A 19,443-nucleotide genomic window follows, 5' to 3' on the forward strand; every position below is an offset into this window, starting at 1 on the left:
TCTATTTCAATTTATGAAAAGAACAAGGTGTGCTTTTATGTGTTATCTGGAGGTCATGTGAGATGAATGTGTTGTCATTTGTCCTCTAAAACATCCCAAAATTGTGTGAGAACAGAACTTTCACATTCAGGCCATGGAAGAGCATTCTGCCAATGTAATTCAAGAACAAAAGCCTCATGCAATGTGACTACGAATGTTGCTGCACTATGGCCGTCCACACTTATGAATGACAGCAGAGGTGCTGCAACATTGGTGTGATAACCCGGAGTGTATCAAAAATATAACAAAAACCAAAACATAAATAAAGGTCCTTTAATGCCTTCAACTTGGCTTCACTGTTTAATTGTTCACAGTTGAAAATTAAACTATTTTCAAAATAACATTCAAATTCAAAGAGCAGATAATGAAGCAAAAACCAAAAACAAACTGCACTGAATAAAGTTCCATGACAGACCAGGATAAATAATTACAAACTTCAGGAAGATAACCAGGTACAGTCTGTTGGAAGAACGCCAACCAAGATAAACCTCATCTAGGAATAAAACACTAATTTGTCTCCAGCGTTTGTTAGCACACAGGTCCAAACTCTTATGCAAATCTCACACCTGCAACCCATGAAGAGGATCATGGCCCTCTCCTCCTGAGTAGATCACGTTTTCCCCTGATCCTCTCCTCCCTGTGTACCCTAGGATGGATAGGGGGTGGGCCTGGGTCCTCTTCTGACTGCTCAGCTGGCCTCTGCCCTTCCCCAGCCCGCCTCCACCACCTCTGGAGCCACACTTCCACTCCGTTAGTTGTTCCTCTTCTCCCTCAGAGTCAGTCTTCATCAGGGGCATGACACTTGGCCCTACCTATTCCCTCACCCCACCCTGCTGAGACTTACATTGTGACAATGTAGTGAGCCATCAGTACCTTTCCCTGCTTTGGTGCATTTGCAGAAAACATAGGGTGAAAGTAGTGAAAGATTTGTCTGCCTAAGCAAGGGGTTGGACAACAAGACAGCCCAGGTCCCTTCCAACTGTGTCATTCTATGCCGTTCCATTCCATTCTATGAAACTGGAGGCTAAAGAACACTTGCTGGAACTGGGTACTTAGATGAAAAGAAAGACTAGGGAGTGACATGATAGCAATGATCCAATATCTCAGGGATTGTCACAGTGTACAGGGCGTCAAGCTATTCTCCAAAGCATCTGAGGATAAGACAATAAGTGATGGGTGGAAATTAATCAAGGAGAGAAACAACTCAGAAAGAAGGAGAAAAGTGGAACAATTTGCCTTCAGTTATTCTATCTTACGCACTCCTCAGTTTGCAAAGAACACAGTGTCAGGTTTCCAAGGAACAGTCTCAATGAAATCAAAATCCTGAGGTCACAGTGTTCCTCAAAGTAAGAATTTATTAGGCATGCCATATTGGCACAGCTGGAGAAAACCTGATTTGAAGGTCCCTAGGTTTTCCCCACCCAATTCAAAAGCCAAAGTTCTTTTCCCCAATCCACTTGTCCATCACATGATCCAATCAGGTCACAGTCTCCAGTCCAGTTGGTTTCTGTCCATGCCTCCCCAGCACCTGGTGAGAACGTCGTTGGTTCACAGGCAAAGGAATTTTATTTTGGCTACAAATACCCAACTATCTCTATTTCCCACTCCCGTTCCCACAGCTCTAGTGAGCCTTGCTGTGGCAGCCCAGAAGGCCTAAAGTACTGTAGTGTGAGATCAGTAGCATGAGATCTTGCATGACTGATCTTGCATGATCTCACACTAAAGCAGTTTAACTGTCTGTTCTCTGCTGAGACCTGTACCTGATCTGGCTGAACAGCCTTTGCAAGCTGATGAGACTTGAAATACCCTTTCTTGAGCCTCCCAACCTTTCCAGTCTTGGTGCGCAGAAAGTTTACAAGCTAATGGGGAGGCTTCAAGCAAGGGATTTCGCCCCAAAGTCTCATCACAGGGATCCAAGGAACAGGTCGAGCAGGGGTCCTGCCCGCCAGACACATGCCATATAGCAGCTGCTCCAAGGTATACCAGGGAAGAAGGAACTTGTTTCAAAATTCTTTCAGTTCTCACAGGTCCATACTGAAATTTAACACACCCCAATAAATCTTAACTTTTTCCTAATTCCTTCTTGGATGTTTCCTCTGATTATTCCTTAACTCAAAACTGACTTTGAGTGAAATTCGCATATGTATAGATAACTGTAAAGACAGAGATATTTTCTAGATATTTTCAAAGCTTTCATGAGTCATGAATATAGAAATCTTCATGTCTATATCACAGCACTGTAGGCATGTAAAATACAACATAATGAAATTTCGGAAAAATTGAGAAGAAAATTTGTTGACTTTCTACAGTTTGATCTTTTTCTCTAACCTTGTTATCATTTTCATTTCTCTTTTGCTTTAAAGGTAATAATGAGAATCAAGATTCCAATGAACTGTTCCAAGGGATCAATGCTAAAAATGGAACTGAGAAATTTTGAATTTGAATGGAATTCGAAAGCCATGAGAGAAACAAATCAAATAATTGGAACCAGGAAAGCTCACCTTCTGCTGGTGCAAAAGTATGGAAAAGTATGAAGCTAATCAAATCTAAATTACATGTAAACGAACACTATTTAACATAAAACAAAGGGAAGGATGCTATTAAAACCGAAAGGAAAAAATTATAATGGGACCTTCATTCATTCTCTTGGAAATAACTCCCTTAGATCTCAAAAAAGTGATTCACAGAAAAAAGGACCCTTATCAATGTTTGGAATCTGGAAAACATTTTAGAATAAAAAGGCAACTTACTTCCCATGAAAGGATTCACACTGGGGAGAAGCCATATAAATGCATGTAACGTGGAAAGTCCTTTGCTCAGTATGGTCATCTATCTTTTCATAAAAGGTTCCACGCTCAGGATAAAGTATATAGCAATAGCAATTCCACTTTAGACTTGTATTCCACTCCACAAAGTTTTATAGCAGTCTTTGAGCAGTTTACAAAGTCAGCATATTATCCGCAACAAACTGGGTCCTCATTTTGTTTTTGGATGTTTCTGACAGGATCTGAGCCTATTGAGGCCTCCCACAATCTCTTCAGGGTGACTGTTCTTGAGGGAAGTGAGTTCAAATCCTCCAGAGAGGTTTTTCTCCATCTCCACAGACATCTGCACAGGAAGGAGAAGATGGAGAAATTGCTGCCTCTGGAGATCCCAAAGACATTGTCGGGCAGGGAGGCATTGAGAGCGTCCCTGCCCTCTCCCCCCCTCAGACCCGCTCCTTCTATAATCCTGGCAGTTTGCGCCAAATCCACAAGGGGGCGCCCTCCGCCAAGAGAAGGGAACATCAGGCATTTCCATACTGGTCCACTGGAGGGCGAATGTCACAACTGGGTTTTTAAGTGAGGCCGGGAAGGAAGTGACGTCACAAACGCCTGCCACTCTAGGACAGTACAGTCGCTAGCTTTAATCCCTGTGCTCTGCAGGGGCCGGAGAGGTTGAGGCGTTCTGGTGAGTGGATATCCAGACGACCACGAGTGAAAGGGGAGGGGCGGCCTCTTCCAGGGTCCCATGCTCCCCAGCCGCGCTCTCCATGCAAGGGGAAGCGATGATGCCCGGAAGGCCCCGTCTCCGAGGAAGAGCCCAAGAGGGGGGAGTGCGGAGGCCCAGCAGGAGAGGAGAGAAGCCGGGCGAGGAAGAGGCAGGATTCGCACCGGGCTCTCCGAGGGCCCAATCCTGTCTCCGGAGGGGAAAAGAAGCGGGGCGGCCTCTGCAGCTGCCTCCTTCCGGGGCCTGCTCGGAGGGACCTTGGCCCTGCGCTGGGATGAGCGGCTTGGGGCTCCGGGCAGGTTGGGTGAAGGTGGTCCAGGGTCTGAATTCCTCTTTCTAATTCTTGGCGTTTGTTTTTCTTTCTATCTCAGATACCATTTGAAATCTTTGCAAGCCAAAATTTTCTCTTGGGCAAAAAAAGAAGAAGAGTGGAATAACTAGCAGGGATCCGTCTTGCAGCCCCAGAAATGGTCCTGTGAAGGAAAAGGCACTTGGAGATCCACAAGAGTCCTTGGACCCATTTGGAGTTGCTCTGCAGAAGAGAGAAAGGATGGAGACACAACCTTTTGCAAAAGAGGGAAGCAGAAAAGGCCCTTCAGCTGTTCAGCCTGGGAAGGGTGGGGAGATCTGGACCAGAACTGGGCAGGAAGAAACCATCCTCCCTTCAGAAGTCCAGCCTTGGAAGTTCATTCAATACTGGGAGACCGAGGGTCCCCGAGGACTTTGCAGCCGACTCTATGACTTTTGTAGGCGATGGCTGAGACCAGAAAAACACACCAAAGCTCAAATGCTGGACCTGGTTGTTCTGGAACAGCTCCTGTTCCTTTTGCCCCCAGAGATGGAGGCCTGGGTGAGGGAGTGTGGAGCAGAGACCAGTTCCCAGGCGGTGGCCCTGGCTGAAGGCTTCCTCCTGAGTCAGGGGGACGACCAGAAGGAGCAGGTCAAGTTGCAGGTGAGAGACTTTAGGGAGCTCAAAAGAGAATACAGAATGTATTGGAATACTTTGCCTCTTCTTCCCAAACTTCTCTTACCTTCATAATATATGGTGATGTCCCACCAATTCTTGTAGGACATTGTTCCATTGTTTTCTCACTCAAAGACACAGATGGATATTGGGGGCTTTGAGGTTGTGTTCCGAATTTCGGAATCCACTTTGTGTCATGTGATGTTGATTAATTCTGCATCTTTTTTCCTTCCTCCTATTTGAAGTGCTCCACTGTGGAGATCAGTGATCGCGAGGGAAAGAAGAATCCATCAAATTCCCCTCAGGAGCTATTTTTCAGGAGGATCCCTTGGGAAAATCCAAGTCAGGACACCTCAGGAGGTAATCCAAGATCCTATTACCTCCAATTACCCATCTGTCTTACCTTCTTTTCTTCAGTAATATACCTCCCCTTATTTTGTTAAATATACATTTTGAAATTATTCCTTACAGAGAAACAAAGAATGAAGTTTTCTGGTTTTTACGATGGAGCTCAAGCAGTGGTTGAACCTCCAAATCAAGTAAGAAAGGGAAAAAATGTTAGATTTGTATTCTCCCTTCAGGAAATGAAATGGGTGTGCAGAGTTCTCTCTCCTTCTATTTTCCCCCTTGTTTGTACTGTGTTATTTTTGTGTTCCTATGTGACATGGACAGTGTAACAGCAGGTTCAAGTTGCTGTCAGCCAGCTTAACTTCCTCTGTAGACTATCACTGGGACACAATAGTTTGTCATTTCTACCCTCAGATTCTGTTTAGGAATTCTTTTTTTTAATGACCACAGCTTAACTGCTTTTGCTAGGTACCCCTGCAACTATGAGTTTAGAAGAAGTAATTTTTTAGAAGTGCTTCAGGTGATAGGAATAAATGTATCACAGTGGTAGTAACTGCTGGAGACCCATTCTTTTTGTAATTTTTTTATTTGGAGTTGTGCAAGGCTCATGAAAATAAGCAAAGACTATAAAATGTTCTATCGTTGACATCTTGCACCGGCAAGATTGGCTAAAATTTATCCAAATCTAAAATAAGAGTGTTGGAAATGCAAAACGAAACCTGGTACATTCTTTCACATGTGGTGGACTTGCCCAAAAGTGAAATAATCTGGAATAAGATACAGATCTGGCTACAGGAAATAAGTCTAAAGATAGTACCCAAACCTAAAATGTTTTTATTAGGGATAAACAAAGAATATACGAAAGAGAATGAATGTCTAATGATACATATCTTAAAATCGGCTAGGATATTATATGCTCAAACTTGGAAATTAGATAGTACTCTCACAGGTGACATGATTATAAAAAAAATAATGGATTGCGCAGAAATGAATAAATTCACAATGGAATTGCAGGAGAGGGAAGATAATTCTATATGGCCTGGGAAAAGTGGTATGTTTGGTTAGAAAACAGAAAATATAATGCAAAAGTAGAAGCTTTAAAGTATAATTGTAAATAAGTGTACGTATGTATGTATAGGAGAACGGTATAACTGATGTCACAACTGCAAAAATGTATACAGAATATTTTTTAAAGGTGAAAATTTAATAAACTTGTGAATTAAAAAAAAGAAAATAAAGACTCACTTTGCCACATTACTATTTTTAAAAAGCCTTGTTCATAACCAGTAGTTCAAAAAATAAGCAAACCATATTAAAAAATAAAGCAGAATTTTAAAATCCAAAGACAATGGCCACATAGAGCATGTAATCATCGTACTTTGGGCTACAAAATAATTTCCAATCCTCTGATTTTTGCCTGGATTAAGGAGATCAAACATTCCCACTTTGCAAACGTTGAGAAACGACCTTTGCAGAGAATTTTCTCTTCTTTGTTTTGTCCCATTCAGTTAATGGCTCAGGCTACTAGATCAATCAATGATAGAGCAATAAATCAGTTGATCCAGAAGTGGGATTACTTATTGAAAGTCAATGAAGGTTTTGCAGAATCAATCAACCTGATAAAACTTGTCCGAAATTTTCTTCACTCAAAGAAATTTTCAGAATTGTCCATTTTCTCACCTAAAATTAGGACTTGTGTGACACACAGCCATTTAACTTACTGTATGTCTTTTCTTTGATAATTTGGGAACAATGGAGCAGAATAACTGAAATGATAGGGATCTTGGAGGTCTTCTAGTCCAACCCCCTACTCAGACAGGAAGCCCTATAACATTTCAGATAAATGGCTGTGCAATTTCTTCTCAAACACCTCCAGTATTGGAGCATCGACAATTTCTGGAAACAAGTCATTCCGCTGATTAATTGTTCTCACTGTCAGGAAATTTCTCTTTAGTTGTATGTTCTCTCTTTGATTAGTTTCCATCCAGTGCTTCTTGTCCCGCCTTCAGGTGCTTTGGAGAATAGGTTGGCCTTCTCTTCTTTGTGGCAGATCCTTAGATATTGCAACACTGCTATCATGTCATTCCTAGTCCTTCTGTTCATTAAACAAGACATACCCAATTCCAGCAACTGTTCTTTATATGTTTTACCCTCCAGGATCCTAGTCATTTTTGTTGCTCTTCTCTGCACTCTTTCTAGAGTCCAAAGGTATTTTTTATGTCTGGCAACCAAAACTGGATGCCGTATTCCAAGTGTGGCCTTACCAAGGCATTATAAAGTGGTACTAACACTTCATGTGATCTTGATTCTATCCCTCTCTTAATGTAGTCTATGATAGTTTGAGGGTTTTTTGCCAACTGTAACATACTGCTGACTCTTGTTTAAGTCCACTAGGATTCCAAGATCCCTGTTGCACTTCCTACTGTTGAGCCAGATATCACCTATTCTATGCCTGTCCATTTGGTTTTTCTTTCCTAAATGTAGAACCTAACATTTTTCAATGTTTTTCATTTTGTGAGATAGCGCCCAATCTGTCGATCCTTCTATATCTTGAGTTTATTTTCTGGAGTGTTGTTATTCCTGTCAGTTTGGTCCTGTCTGCAAATGTGATGAGTTCCCCTTTTATCCTCTTGTCTAAATCCTTGATGAAGATGAATAGATGTTGCAAATCCTCCTGTTCTGTTCTTTTTTCCATGTTCAGGAGTGTCTTGTGTCCTTCGAGGAGGTGGCTGTGTATTTCTCTAAGGAGGAATGGTCTCAGCTGGATCCTGACCAAAAAGCGCTACATTTGGAAGTCATGCTTGAAAACCATAGGAACGTGGTCTCACTGGGTAAGAGTTTTCTAGTCCCCAATCAGAGAGTTCAAGAAGACTGATTATAGTTAGTTACACAGGTCTAAAATGCTGCAGTACGAGATCATGCGTGATCACTAGCCTGAGATCTTGCACTGCTTGTCTTGTGTGATCTCGTGCTAAAGTGGGATATGTTGCAGATAGAATTGGAAGGGACCTTGGAGGTCATCTAGTCCAACCCCTTGCCCAAGCGGGAGACTCCACCATTTCTGACAAATGGCAGTCCAATCTCTTCTTGAACGTCTCAAGTGATGACCCTCCCACAACTTCCGAGGGCAAGCTGTTCCATTGGTTGATTGTTCTGTCAGAAAATTTTTCCTTATTTTTAGGTTGAATCTTTCCATCAGTTTCCATCCATTATTCCTTGTCTGGCCTACAGGTGCTTTAGAAAATAGCTTGACCCCCTCCTCTCTGTGGCAGCCCCTCAAATATTGGAACACTGCTATCATGTCTCCCCTGGTCCTTCTCTTCACTAGACTAGCCTTGACCAGTTCCTGTAACTGTTCTTTATATTTTATGTTTTAGTCTCCAATCCTCTAATCATCCTGGTTGCTCTTCTCTGCACTTTTTCTAAAGCCTCAACATCTTTTTTATACTGTGGTAACCAAAACTGGATGTAGGATTCTAGGTGTGATCTTACTAAGGATTTATAGAGTGGTATGAGTTCACTTGATCTTGATTGTATCCCTCTGTTAATGCAACTTAGGATTGCATTAGTTTTTTAGGATTGCATTAGCTAGGGTCCAATGTTCTAGTCTGTCAAGATCCATCTGGATCTTGAGCCTATCTTCTTGGATGTCTTCTATTGCTGACAGCTTAGTATTATCTGCAGATTTGGTAAGTTCCCCTTCTATTCCCTCATGTAAGTCGTTTATGAAAATATTGAAGAGTACTGGGCCTAAGATGGAACCTTGTGGCACTCCACTGCTTACTTCCCTCCATGTAGACTTAGATCCATTAAGGACTACTTGTTGAGTATGGTTTGTCAGCCAGTTGCACATCCATCTGGATGTGATTCTATCTATCCCGCTTTTTTCTAGCTTCCCAATAAGTTGGTTGTGGTCTACTTTGTCAAATGCCTTGCTGAAGTTTAAGTATATTATGTCCGCAATATTTTGCTGGTCTATTAATTTAGTCACTATGTTGAAGAGTGAAATAAGATTGGTTTGGCATGATCTGTTTTTAACAAACCCGTGCTGACTGCTAGTTATTACTTGTTTCTAGATTTTTGCAGATCTGTTTTTTTTTTAATTATCTTTTCCTGTATCTTCCTAGGTATTAGGCTATTAGTCAGATTGGTCTGTAGTTTCCTGGATCTGTTTTTTCCCCCTTTTTTGAAGATGGGAACCACATTGACTTTTTTCCAGTCCTCTGGTTGTTCCTTAGTGCTCCAGGATTTTTGAAAGATGTGGTGTAGTGGTTTTGAGATGACCTCTGCCAGCTCCTTTAAAACTTTGGGATGTAATCCATCAGGTCCCAATGATTTGTGTTCATCAAGATCAGACCAATATTCTCTTATTATTTTTTGCTTATTTTAATTTTTATTTCTAGTCTGTCTTTTACAGTTATGTTTTTGGTAGGTTGCGCTATAATTTCTTTTTGCGTGAAGACTGATGCAAAGAATGAGTTAAGCAGCTCTGCTTTCTCTCTGTGGCCTGTTACTTCCTTGCTGTCTTTGGTGGACTCACTGTTTCCTTGATTTCTTTCTTGTTATTTAAATTTTGGAAGAAACTTTTTTTATTATCTTTGACTTTTGTTGCAAGACTTTGTTCGTTCTGAACCTTTGCTTTCCTGACTTCGTCTTTGTAGATTCTGGCTGTCTGCTGATAATCTTCCTTAGTTGTATGTCTCTCTTTCTATTTTTTATACTTGTCCTTTTTTCCCTTTCAATTTGTCAGAGAGATATTTGTGCAGCCATGCTGGTTTCTTCTTGGATTTCTTGTTTTTCTTTCTTAGTGGTTTTGTGCTGGTATGGGCTTTTATGGTCGTACTTTTCAGAGTTTCCCAAGATTCCTGAGTTGTTTTCCCCTTTAGGATTTTCATCCAAGGAATCTTTCCCCTTTAGGATTTTCATCCAAGAAAATCCATCTTTCCCTTCTGTCTGAGTTTATTAAAATCAGCTCTTTTAAAATCTAAGAGTCTGGTGTCATGTTCTATTGCTTGAGTTTGTGTTATGTTGAATTCTAGTATGACATGGTCACCCAAGGTTCCTGCAGTTTCAACTCCCTCTATCACTTCTTCCTTGTATATAAGAATTAAGTCCAGTATGGCTGTCCCTCTACTTCCATCCTCTAGCTTTTGGACCACAAAGTTATCCGGTAGGTTGGTTAGAAACCCATTTGACTTCTCACTTGGTGTATTCTTAGTTTTCCAATCGATATCAGGGTAATTGAAGTCCCCCATTACTATTGTAGTGTATTTCCTACATATGTTTGTTAGTTGGTTGGCAAAAAGTAGGGTTAGGCCTCCGTTTTCTATGAAGTAGAGCTTGTACCAGATCCGGGCAAAGAGCCCTTGCAAGCCGATTAGACTTTGGGACAGCAATATAGCCATTCTTGAAACCTCCCAACCTTTCCAGTCTCCATGCAAAGAGCGTTTACAAACTAATATGGAGTTTCAGAGAAATTCAGAAGGAAATTCAGTTGACTTTCTACAGTTTGATCTTTTTCTCTAACCGTATTATCATTTTCATTTCTCTTTTCCTTTGAAGGTAATGCTAAAGATGGAACAGAAAAGTTTGGATTTCGAATGGAATTTGAAAGTCATGAGAAAAAACAGTCAAATAATTGGAATCAGGAAATCTCATCTTCCACTGATGCTCCGAAGCAAAACCTTATTGCCCAACAAGAGAAAATAACGAAACAATATATTAGGAAAAGTATAAAGCTAATCAAAGATAAATTACATGTAGACAAGCACTGTTTGACCCAGAACAAATGCAGAGAGTATGATAACAGGTTCAGAAGTGGTAGTAATCCTATTTCCCATAAAAGGATTCACTCAGGAGAGAAACCATATAAATGCATGGAGTGTGGGAAAACCTTTACTCATAGCAATGGACTTAAATATCACAAAACAATCCACACAGGAGAGAGACCATATAAATGCATGGAGTGTGGGAAAACCTTTACTCATAGCAATGGACTTAGATACCACAAAACAGTCCACACAGGAGAGAAACCATATAAATGCATGGAGTGTGGGAAAACCTTTACTCATCTCAATGGACTTAAAAATCACAAAACAATCCACACAGGAGAGAAACCATATAAATGCATGGAGTGTGGGAAAGCCTTTACTCATCGCAATGGACTTAGAAATCACAAAACGATCCACACAGGAGAGAAACCATATAAATGCATGGAGTGTGGAAAGACATTTGCTCTGAGCCATAGACTTACTCTCCACAAAAAGATCCACACAGGGGAAAAGCCATTTAAATGCATGGAGTGTGGTAAGACCTTTGCTCGAAGGTGTAAACTTATTACCCATAAGATGATCCACACAGGCGAAAAGCCATATAAATGCATGGAGTGCGGAAAGAGCTTTGCTCAGAGATGTCATCTTATATCCCATAAGATGATTCACACAGGGGAGAAACCATATAAATGCATGCAGTGTGGGAAAACCTTTACTCATAGCAATGGACTTAGAAACCACAAAATAGTCCACACAGGAGAGAAGCCATATAAATGCATGGAGTGTGGGAAAAACTTTACTCATAGCAGTGGACTCAGAAGACACAAAACAATACACACAGGAGAGAAACCATATAAATGCATGGAGTGTGGAAAGACCTTTGCTCTGAGAAATAGACTTACTCTCCACAAAAAGATCCACACAGGAGAAAAGCCATTTAAATGCATGGAGTGTGGAAAGACCTTTGCTCGAAGATGTAGACTTGTTACCCATAAGATGATCCACACAGGTGAAAAGCCATATAAATGCATGGAGTGTGGAAAGACCTTTACTCAAAAAAGTAGCCTTATTACCCATAAGATGATCCACTCAGAAGATAAACCATTTAAATGCATGGAGTGTGGAAATACCTTTACTCAAAAAAGTAGTCTTATTACGCATAAGATGATCCACTCAGAAGAGAAACCATTTAAATGTATGGAGTGTGGAAAGACGTTTACTAACAGCAATTCTCTTACTTCTCACATCAGAATCCACACAGGAGAAAAGCCATATAAATGCATGGAATGTGGAAAGACCTTTGCTCAGAATGGTCATCTATCTTGTCATAAAAGGTTCCATGCTCAGGATAAAATATATAGTAATAACAATTCCACTTTAGACTTATATTCCACTCCACAAAGCTTTATAGCAGTCTTTGAGCAGTTTACAAAGTCAGCATATTGTCCGCAGCAATCTGGGTCCTCATTTTACCAACCTGAGAAAGATTAAAGGCTGAATCAACCATGAGCCAGTTGGGACTGAACTTCTGGCTCCTGGGCAATCAGCTTGCTGTACTGCATTCTAACTTCTGACCCACCATGTCTATAGATTATTATGTGTATGCATATTGTGCCTTTCTGCTCCAAATGAGACAAGGTTGAATCCAACAAAGTGAAATTTAATGTGGAGAAAAGTTAAGCTTTTACACCTGGGCGGGAAAAACAGATTACATGAAACATGGCTCAAAAACTAACTGAGGGATCTTGGCAGTCCGAATGGACGATCATTTAAAAATGAGTCACCTATTATTATTTTTGTTTTCATCTCCCATTCACTTATTTATTAATAGGAGAAAAAAGAGGACCGGAAAAGCATAGAAAAGGGCAAACAGGCTAAAAGAAGAAATTACAGGGCCAAGAGATTAAGAAATGATGGTTAAAGATAAAATAAAGGGGGGGCGGTTCCACATGGAAATGCATTTTAGTTTTTTAAAAATATAGATTGGGGAGTTTTGACGTTTAAAGTTTATTGGGATGTACTTTTTTAAAAAAAGAAACAAGCTTAATTGGAATTAAAGGGGAATAAGAACTCACCGTCAGAATATTATATAATTATATGATGAGAAAAATGAAAGTAAAAAATTAAGATGATTGTTATTAAATCTTTTTTTTTACATAAATAAGAAATAGAAAATATAATTGATTATACAAATAGTATCAGAAAAACAAGGAATGTGGTAAATTATAAATTATTATATTGAAAAGTATTTGCAATGAGATTGTTATGATTAAAAAGGTGTTGAATGAAAATTAAAGATAATTCCATAGGTAAAATTTGGTTAAATGGAAACAAAGAGGAAATACGAAATGATTATATTAATATCCTTGGAATAAATGTAAGATTCATTGTAGATTGGGAGGAAATACCATGTGGACCCTGAATGGGGGGAAAAAGAGAAACGCATCTAAAATAGTAAATAGGGAATTATTGTTAATTGGAAGCTAATAATTAAGAATGATTATATTGATATTAGTTTTATTTTATTTTTGTTTGTTGCACATCGGCTTTGAGAAAGTAAAAGAAGAAAATATGTAAAATAAAATAGGTGGTAAGATGGAAATGACAATAACGGAATAAATAGTGGAAAATATGTTTTAGGTTGAAAATGTTTTTGTTAATGGATTAATGAATGAAAAATATGAAGTGCAAATTTATTTTTAAAAAATGGAATAATGATTTGATACGAAACTAGATAAGAAAGCTGGAAATGTAACTGTGACTATGTATGTATGCTGTAAACTGGAACCACATTGCTCACTTGAAGAGATGTATAAAAAATAAAAATAAAAAATCTTTAAAAAAAACCAAAACAAAAAAAACGCATTACCTGTCTGCGGCAGCAGCCAAAACAGCTAAGACAATCCTTTGTTCTATAAACAGAGGCATAGAATCAAAATCACATGAAGTATTACGTAGTACCATTTTATAATGACTTAGTAAGACCACACTTGGAATACTGCATCTTGTTTTGGTCATTACACTATAAAGAATATGTTTAAACTTTGGGAAAAGTGCAAAGAAGAGTAGCTACATTGATTAAAGGCCTGAAGACTAAAACATGAAGAACTATTGCACAATTTGGGTTTGGCTAGTCTAGAGAAAAAAAGGATTAGGTGTGACGTGATAGCAGTATTCCAGTACTTGAGAGGCTGCCACAAAGATGAGGAGGTCAATTTATTTTCCAAAGTACTAGAGGGCAGGAGAAGAAATAATGCATGTGAATGAATGTCCATCTGAGTGCGATTCCAAGTGGGGAGAAAGACACTGGAAACATGGAGACTGATTGGAAGGGTAGTTTAATGGAGTGGAATCATTAAGCTCATGGTCCTGTTGCACCTGAACACATGGAGTGGAGAGTGAGATATATTTATACCCTCTCTGTGGCCTTGAAAGAAATGTATTGGTTGTCAAACTCCCAGGGGTCTATGTGGGGGTCCAGCTAACTTTGTAGACTATCTGTCCCAGGCTTGTTTGAATCTTGTTGGGTGATGATGGAAGGAAGAGGTTTGTGTTGTGTTGTTGGTTGTTTCTGACAGGATCTGAGCCTTTTGAGGCCTCCCACAATCTCTTCAGGGTGGCTGTCCTTGAGGGAAGTGAGTTCAAATTCTCCAGAGATTTTTCTCCATATCCACAGAGGGTTCCTGCAGGAAGGAGAGGAAGATGGAGAAAGTGCCACCTCTTGAGACGATGAAGCCTTTGTCAGGCAAGGAACCCTTGAGAGGGGCCTTTACCCCTACTCCCATGACTTTTTTCTACTAAATATGGCTAAATTCGACATTATATTTGTCTGTGAAACATGGCTCAATGCATCTCTCCCTGACTTCATTACCACAGTAAGGGACTATCATGTTTACCGATCAGATCGTGAAATTGTGAGAGGAGGTGGTGTTGCTATCTTCTATAAAAATCCTTACATCTAAAAATATCCAAGTTACCCAGGAGCTTGCTCTTCCTGAGACCATCATCTGTGAACTATCCTTAAATATCACAATTCGATTCTTACTATGTTACAGAGCACCTGATTATGACATCGAACATGTAAACAAGCTAAATACATTACTAACATGGGCTGCATCCTGCCCATACCCTTTTATCTTTCTTGGTGATTTCAATCTACCTCATATTGACTGGACCCTAAATGAATGTACAACTGAAATCATACACACAACCTTCTACAATGCTATTACAAATCTGGGACTTGAACAACTAGTAACCAACAACACTAGACTAAACAACTGCCTCGATCTCATCTTCTGCAATAGTTTGAATTTAATTTACGGAATACAAACTAAAGAACCCTTTTCCAGCAGTGGCCACAATATGATTGACTTTTGTCTCAACATACACCCACACAAAAATCACCACAATGATGTAATCCCCAATTGTAACTTCAAAAAGGCAACTATGATCTTATAGACAACGATCTCTCATCCCTTGATTGGCAATCTCTATTCACTGGATGCAATACTGTTGAAGACCATTACAACATATTTTTGCTTGAAGTCAAAAGAGTCATCAAATTATATGTACCAACAACAACTCCCAAAACAAAACAAAAAGCAGATTACCCATAACAATAAGGAAACTTCAATCCAAAAAGAGATCACTCTGGCGGAAAAATAAATCTGGTCACGTTGCCAATTTCAAAAGCCGATACAAAAATTTATGCCACCAGATAAAGACCGAATGCACCAATTATCACATTAAACAAGAGGAAAACCTTCTAAGCACCAATTCCACCCGTGCTTTTACAATTTTGTAAACAACAAACTAAAAGACTCAAGGTCCATCCCACCCTTGATAGGACCTGATGGTAAAGACTGCAATGACGACACCATTAAAGCCAACCTCTTTAACACATTCTTCGGCTCAGTATTTGTAAACAGCAATGGATCATGCCCAGTATTTCCTAGCCGCACCACAGATAACAACAATGATCTAATACATATCGATTTTACAGAAGACAATGTTGAAAAAGCACTACGCAATCTAAAACCATCTCTATCTATTGGACCGGATGGAATATGTGCCTACTTCTTAAAAAAGCTATCCACTGCCATAGCCAAACCTCTAAGCATAATCTTTGAAAAATCTTTCAGGACCAGCTCCTTGCCTAACCTATGGTCACAAGCCACAGTCATCCCCATCTTCAAAAAGGGAGACCCAAGCCTAGTTGAAAATTACAGACCAATCTCCTTATGCTGCGTCACCTGTAAAGTCATGGAATCAATTATTAACCAATCCATCATCCTCCACTTAGAGACAAACAACCTACTCTCCAATAAACAATTTGGTTTCAGAAAAACTATCCTGTAATCTGCAACTCTTACACTGCAAAAACATATGGACGACACAACTCGACCAGGGCAAAGCAATAGACGCAATCTACATAGACTTCTGTAAAGCCTTTGATTCAGTGGTACACGACAAACTACTCCTAAAAATAAAGTCCTATGGTATCTCTGGACAACTGAATAACTGGATAGAAGCATTCCTGGCAAACAGACAACAAATGGTCAAAATTGGGAGTGTCCTATCAAACTCTGTACCTGTCAATAGTGGTGTCCCCCAAGGCAGTGTTCTAGGACCAACTCTCTTCATACTCTACATAAATGACCTCTGCGATCATATTGAGAGCAACTGCGTTCTTTTCGCTGATGATGTAAAGCTGTTCAATACCACAGACAATACTGCTACCCTACAAAAAGATCTCGACTATGTATCAGGATGGTCAAACAAATGGCAACTTCAAATCTCAACAAATAAATGCTCTGTCTTACATATTGGCAAAAAAATCAGAAAATAAAATACAAGCTGAATAGTCAAGATCTTGTTGATGACCCAAGCTCTGTAAAGGACCTTGGAATACTCACCTCTAATGATCTAAGTGCTAGAGCCCACTGCAACTACATAGCCAAAAGGCATTAAGAGTTGTTAACCTAATCCTACGTAGCTTTTTCTCTGGTAATATCACACTACTAACCAGAGCATACAAAACATTTGCTAGACCAATACTCGAATACAGTTCATCAGTCTGGAACCCACATTACATATCTGATATTAGCACAATTGAGAAAGTCCAGAAATATTTCACAAGAAGAGTTCTCCACTCCTCTACTGCTGTAGAATACCTTATGCCAGGGATCCCCACCTTTTGACGCCGCGGCCCGGTTCCGCGCCAGCTGGCGCCGCGGCCCGGTTCCGGCGTCAGCTGGGCGCCGCCATCTTTTTTGACGAAAATCACTTCCGGTGACGTCATCGAAGTGATTTTTCGCCAAAAAATGGCGGCGCTAGCGCTTCTGGTGAGCTTTTTCGGTAGAAATGGCTTTCACCCGAAAGCTCACCGAAGCGCTGGCGCCGCCATCTTTTTGACGAAAAATTGCTTTTTTACCAAAAAGATGGCGGCGCCCAGCAACCAGCGGCCCGGTAAGGCTTGTTCCGCTGGCCCGTGCACGGTCCGACTGGACCGGCGGTTGGGGACCCTGCCTTATGCCACCAGACTTGAAATTCTAGAACTAGAAAACCTTGAATTACGCCGCCTTCGGTCTGATTTAAGCATGGTATATAAAATCATACATTGCAATGTCCTACCTGTCAATGAATACTTCAGCTTCAACCATAACAACACAAGAGCACACAATAGATACAAACTCAATGTTAACCGCACCAAACTTGATTGCAGGAAATATGACTTCAGCAATAGAGTGGTCAATGTCTGGAATACTCTACCCGACTCTGTAGTTTCTTCCCAAACCCCAAAAACTTTAACCTTAGACTGTCTACTATTGACCTCACCCCTTTCCTAAGAGGTCTGTAGGGGCGTGCATAAGCGCACCAACGTGCCTACCGTCCCTGTCCTATTGTTTCTCTTATTCTTCTTTATTTTTCTTATATGTACCCATTTTATGTATTCACAACTATGTATTCACTTATACTTATTATCTTGTAAACAATTGGCAAATCAAATAAATAAATAAATAAATGACCACCATCCTGCTCTCTCCCTTCCACTCCGTCCTTTCTCCAATCCTGTGGCACTAGATCTAGAAAACCTAGAACTACGCTGCCTTCGGTCCGATCTAAGTATTGTATATAAAATCATACATTGCAATGTCCTACCTGTCAATGAATACTTCAGCTTCAACATAACAACACAAGAGCACACAATAGATACAAACTCAAGGTTAATTGCACCAAACTTGATTGCAGGAAATACGACGTCAGCAACAGCGTGGTCAATGTCTGGAGTACTCTACCTGACTCTGTGGCTTTTTCCCCAAACCCCAAAAACTTTAACCTTAGACTGTCTACTATTGACCTCACCCCTTTCCTAAGAGGACTGTAGGGGGCGTGCATAAGCGCACCAAAGTGCCTATCCTCCCTGTCCTATTGTTTCTTTTATATATTTTTCTTATATGTATCCATGTTTTCATAACTATGTTTTTACTTATACCTATTATCTTATGAGGAATTGACAAAAATAAATAAAATAAAAACTTTGGCCAAAATCCACCCGAGGGCTTCTTCTCCAAGGACAGGAGAATTCCAGGCGCTTCCCCTTTGGTCCACTGGGCGGCGAACGTGACGGCTGCCTTACCACTGGAGGCGGGCGAAGGAAGTGACGCCACAAACGCTTGCCACTCTAGGGCGCCACACTCGCTCTCCTTAACCCGCGGGACTCCTCAGGCACCGGCGGAGAGGTTTCGGGATACTCTGGCCGGGGGTGATCCAGACGTGCCCCGAGTAAGGTGAGGGGGCCGGTCCCATGCTCCCCAGCCGCCCTCTTTCTGCAGGGGGAAGCGGAAGGAGCGGGGATATAAGGAAGGCGGCGGGGCTCCCTTTTGCCCCGTGTCCGAGGAAGAGCCCAAGTGGAGGCCCAGCAGGAGAGGAGAGAAGCCGGGCGAGGAAGAGACAGGATTCGCACCCGGCTCCCCGAGGGTCCGGTCCTGTCTCTGGAGGGGGAGAGAAGTGGGGCGGCCTCCCCAGCCGCCGCCTTCCCGGCCCTGCTCGTGGGGGACCTGCGCTGGGATGAGTCGCTTGGGGCTCAGGGCAGGTTGGGTGAAGGTGGTTCAGGGTCTGAATTCCATTTTCTAATTCTTGGCGTTTGTTTTTCTTTCTATCTCAGATACAGAAACTCGAAGCTGTTTGAAACCTTTGCAAGCCAGAAGAAGGAAGAAGAAGAAGAAGAGGAGAATAACTTGCAGGGATCCGTCCTGCGGCCTCAAAAATGGTCCTGTGAAGGAAAAGGCACCTGGAGATCCACAAGAGTCCTTGGACCCATTTGGAGTTGCCCTGCAGAAGAGAGAAAGGATGGAGACACAACCTTTTGCAAAGGAGGGAAATGGAAAAGGCCCGTCAGCTGTTCAGCCTAGGAGCTGTGGGGAGATCTGGACAAGACCTGGAGAGGAGATCCTGGAAGTGAAAAGCATGCTCCCTTCAGAAATTCAGCCCTGCAATTTAAGGAGCCTCCAATACCAGGAGGCTGAGGGTCCCCGAGGGCTTTGCAGCCGACTCCATGAGTTGTGCAGGCGATGGCTGAGACCTGAAAAACACACCAAAGCTCAGATGCTGGACCTGGTGGTTCTGGAGCAGCTCCTGTTCCTTCTACCCCCAGAGATGGAGGGCTGGGTGAGGGAGTGTGGAGCAGAGACCAGCTCCCAGGCGGTGGCCCTGGCGGAAGGCTTCCTCCTGAATCAAGTGGAGGAGCAGAAGGTGCAGGTCGAGTTGCAGGTGAGACACTTCAGGGAGCTCAGAAGGGAATAGAGAATGTGTTTGAATACTTCGCCCCTC

The 19,443-nt window shown here is 41.3% G+C and overlaps 2 protein-coding genes across 2 annotated transcripts in view; both read left to right on the forward strand.

Annotated features, from left to right (window-relative positions):
- LOC113429960 (uncharacterized) overlaps window positions 1–19,443 on the forward strand; it is a 69,488-nt gene that overhangs the window by 22,373 nt on the left and 27,672 nt on the right. Inside the window, exons 6-9 of the mRNA XM_087954139.1 lie at window positions 10,455–12,099; window positions 18,340–18,401; window positions 18,447–18,601; window positions 18,779–19,383. Of these exons, the coding sequence (XP_087810265.1) occupies window positions 10,455–12,099; window positions 18,340–18,401; window positions 18,447–18,601; window positions 18,779–19,383 (2,467 nt within the window). The remainder of the gene's footprint in view (window positions 1–10,454; window positions 12,100–18,339; window positions 18,402–18,446; window positions 18,602–18,778; window positions 19,384–19,443) is intronic.
- The window catches only part of LOC113430819 (uncharacterized), a 52,983-nt gene continuing 36,904 nt past the window's right edge, over window positions 3,365–19,443 (forward strand). Inside the window, exon 1 of the mRNA XM_087953397.1 lies at window positions 3,365–3,489. The gene's annotated coding sequence lies outside the window, so the exon portion shown is untranslated. The remainder of the gene's footprint in view (window positions 3,490–19,443) is intronic.

The sequence above is a fragment of the Notechis scutatus genome, chromosome 2 (assembly GCF_049901735.1).
Source record: "Notechis scutatus isolate UNSWTSFEM ecotype Mainland chromosome 2, rNotScu1.2, whole genome shotgun sequence".
NCBI lineage: Eukaryota > Metazoa > Chordata > Lepidosauria > Squamata > Elapidae > Notechis > Notechis scutatus.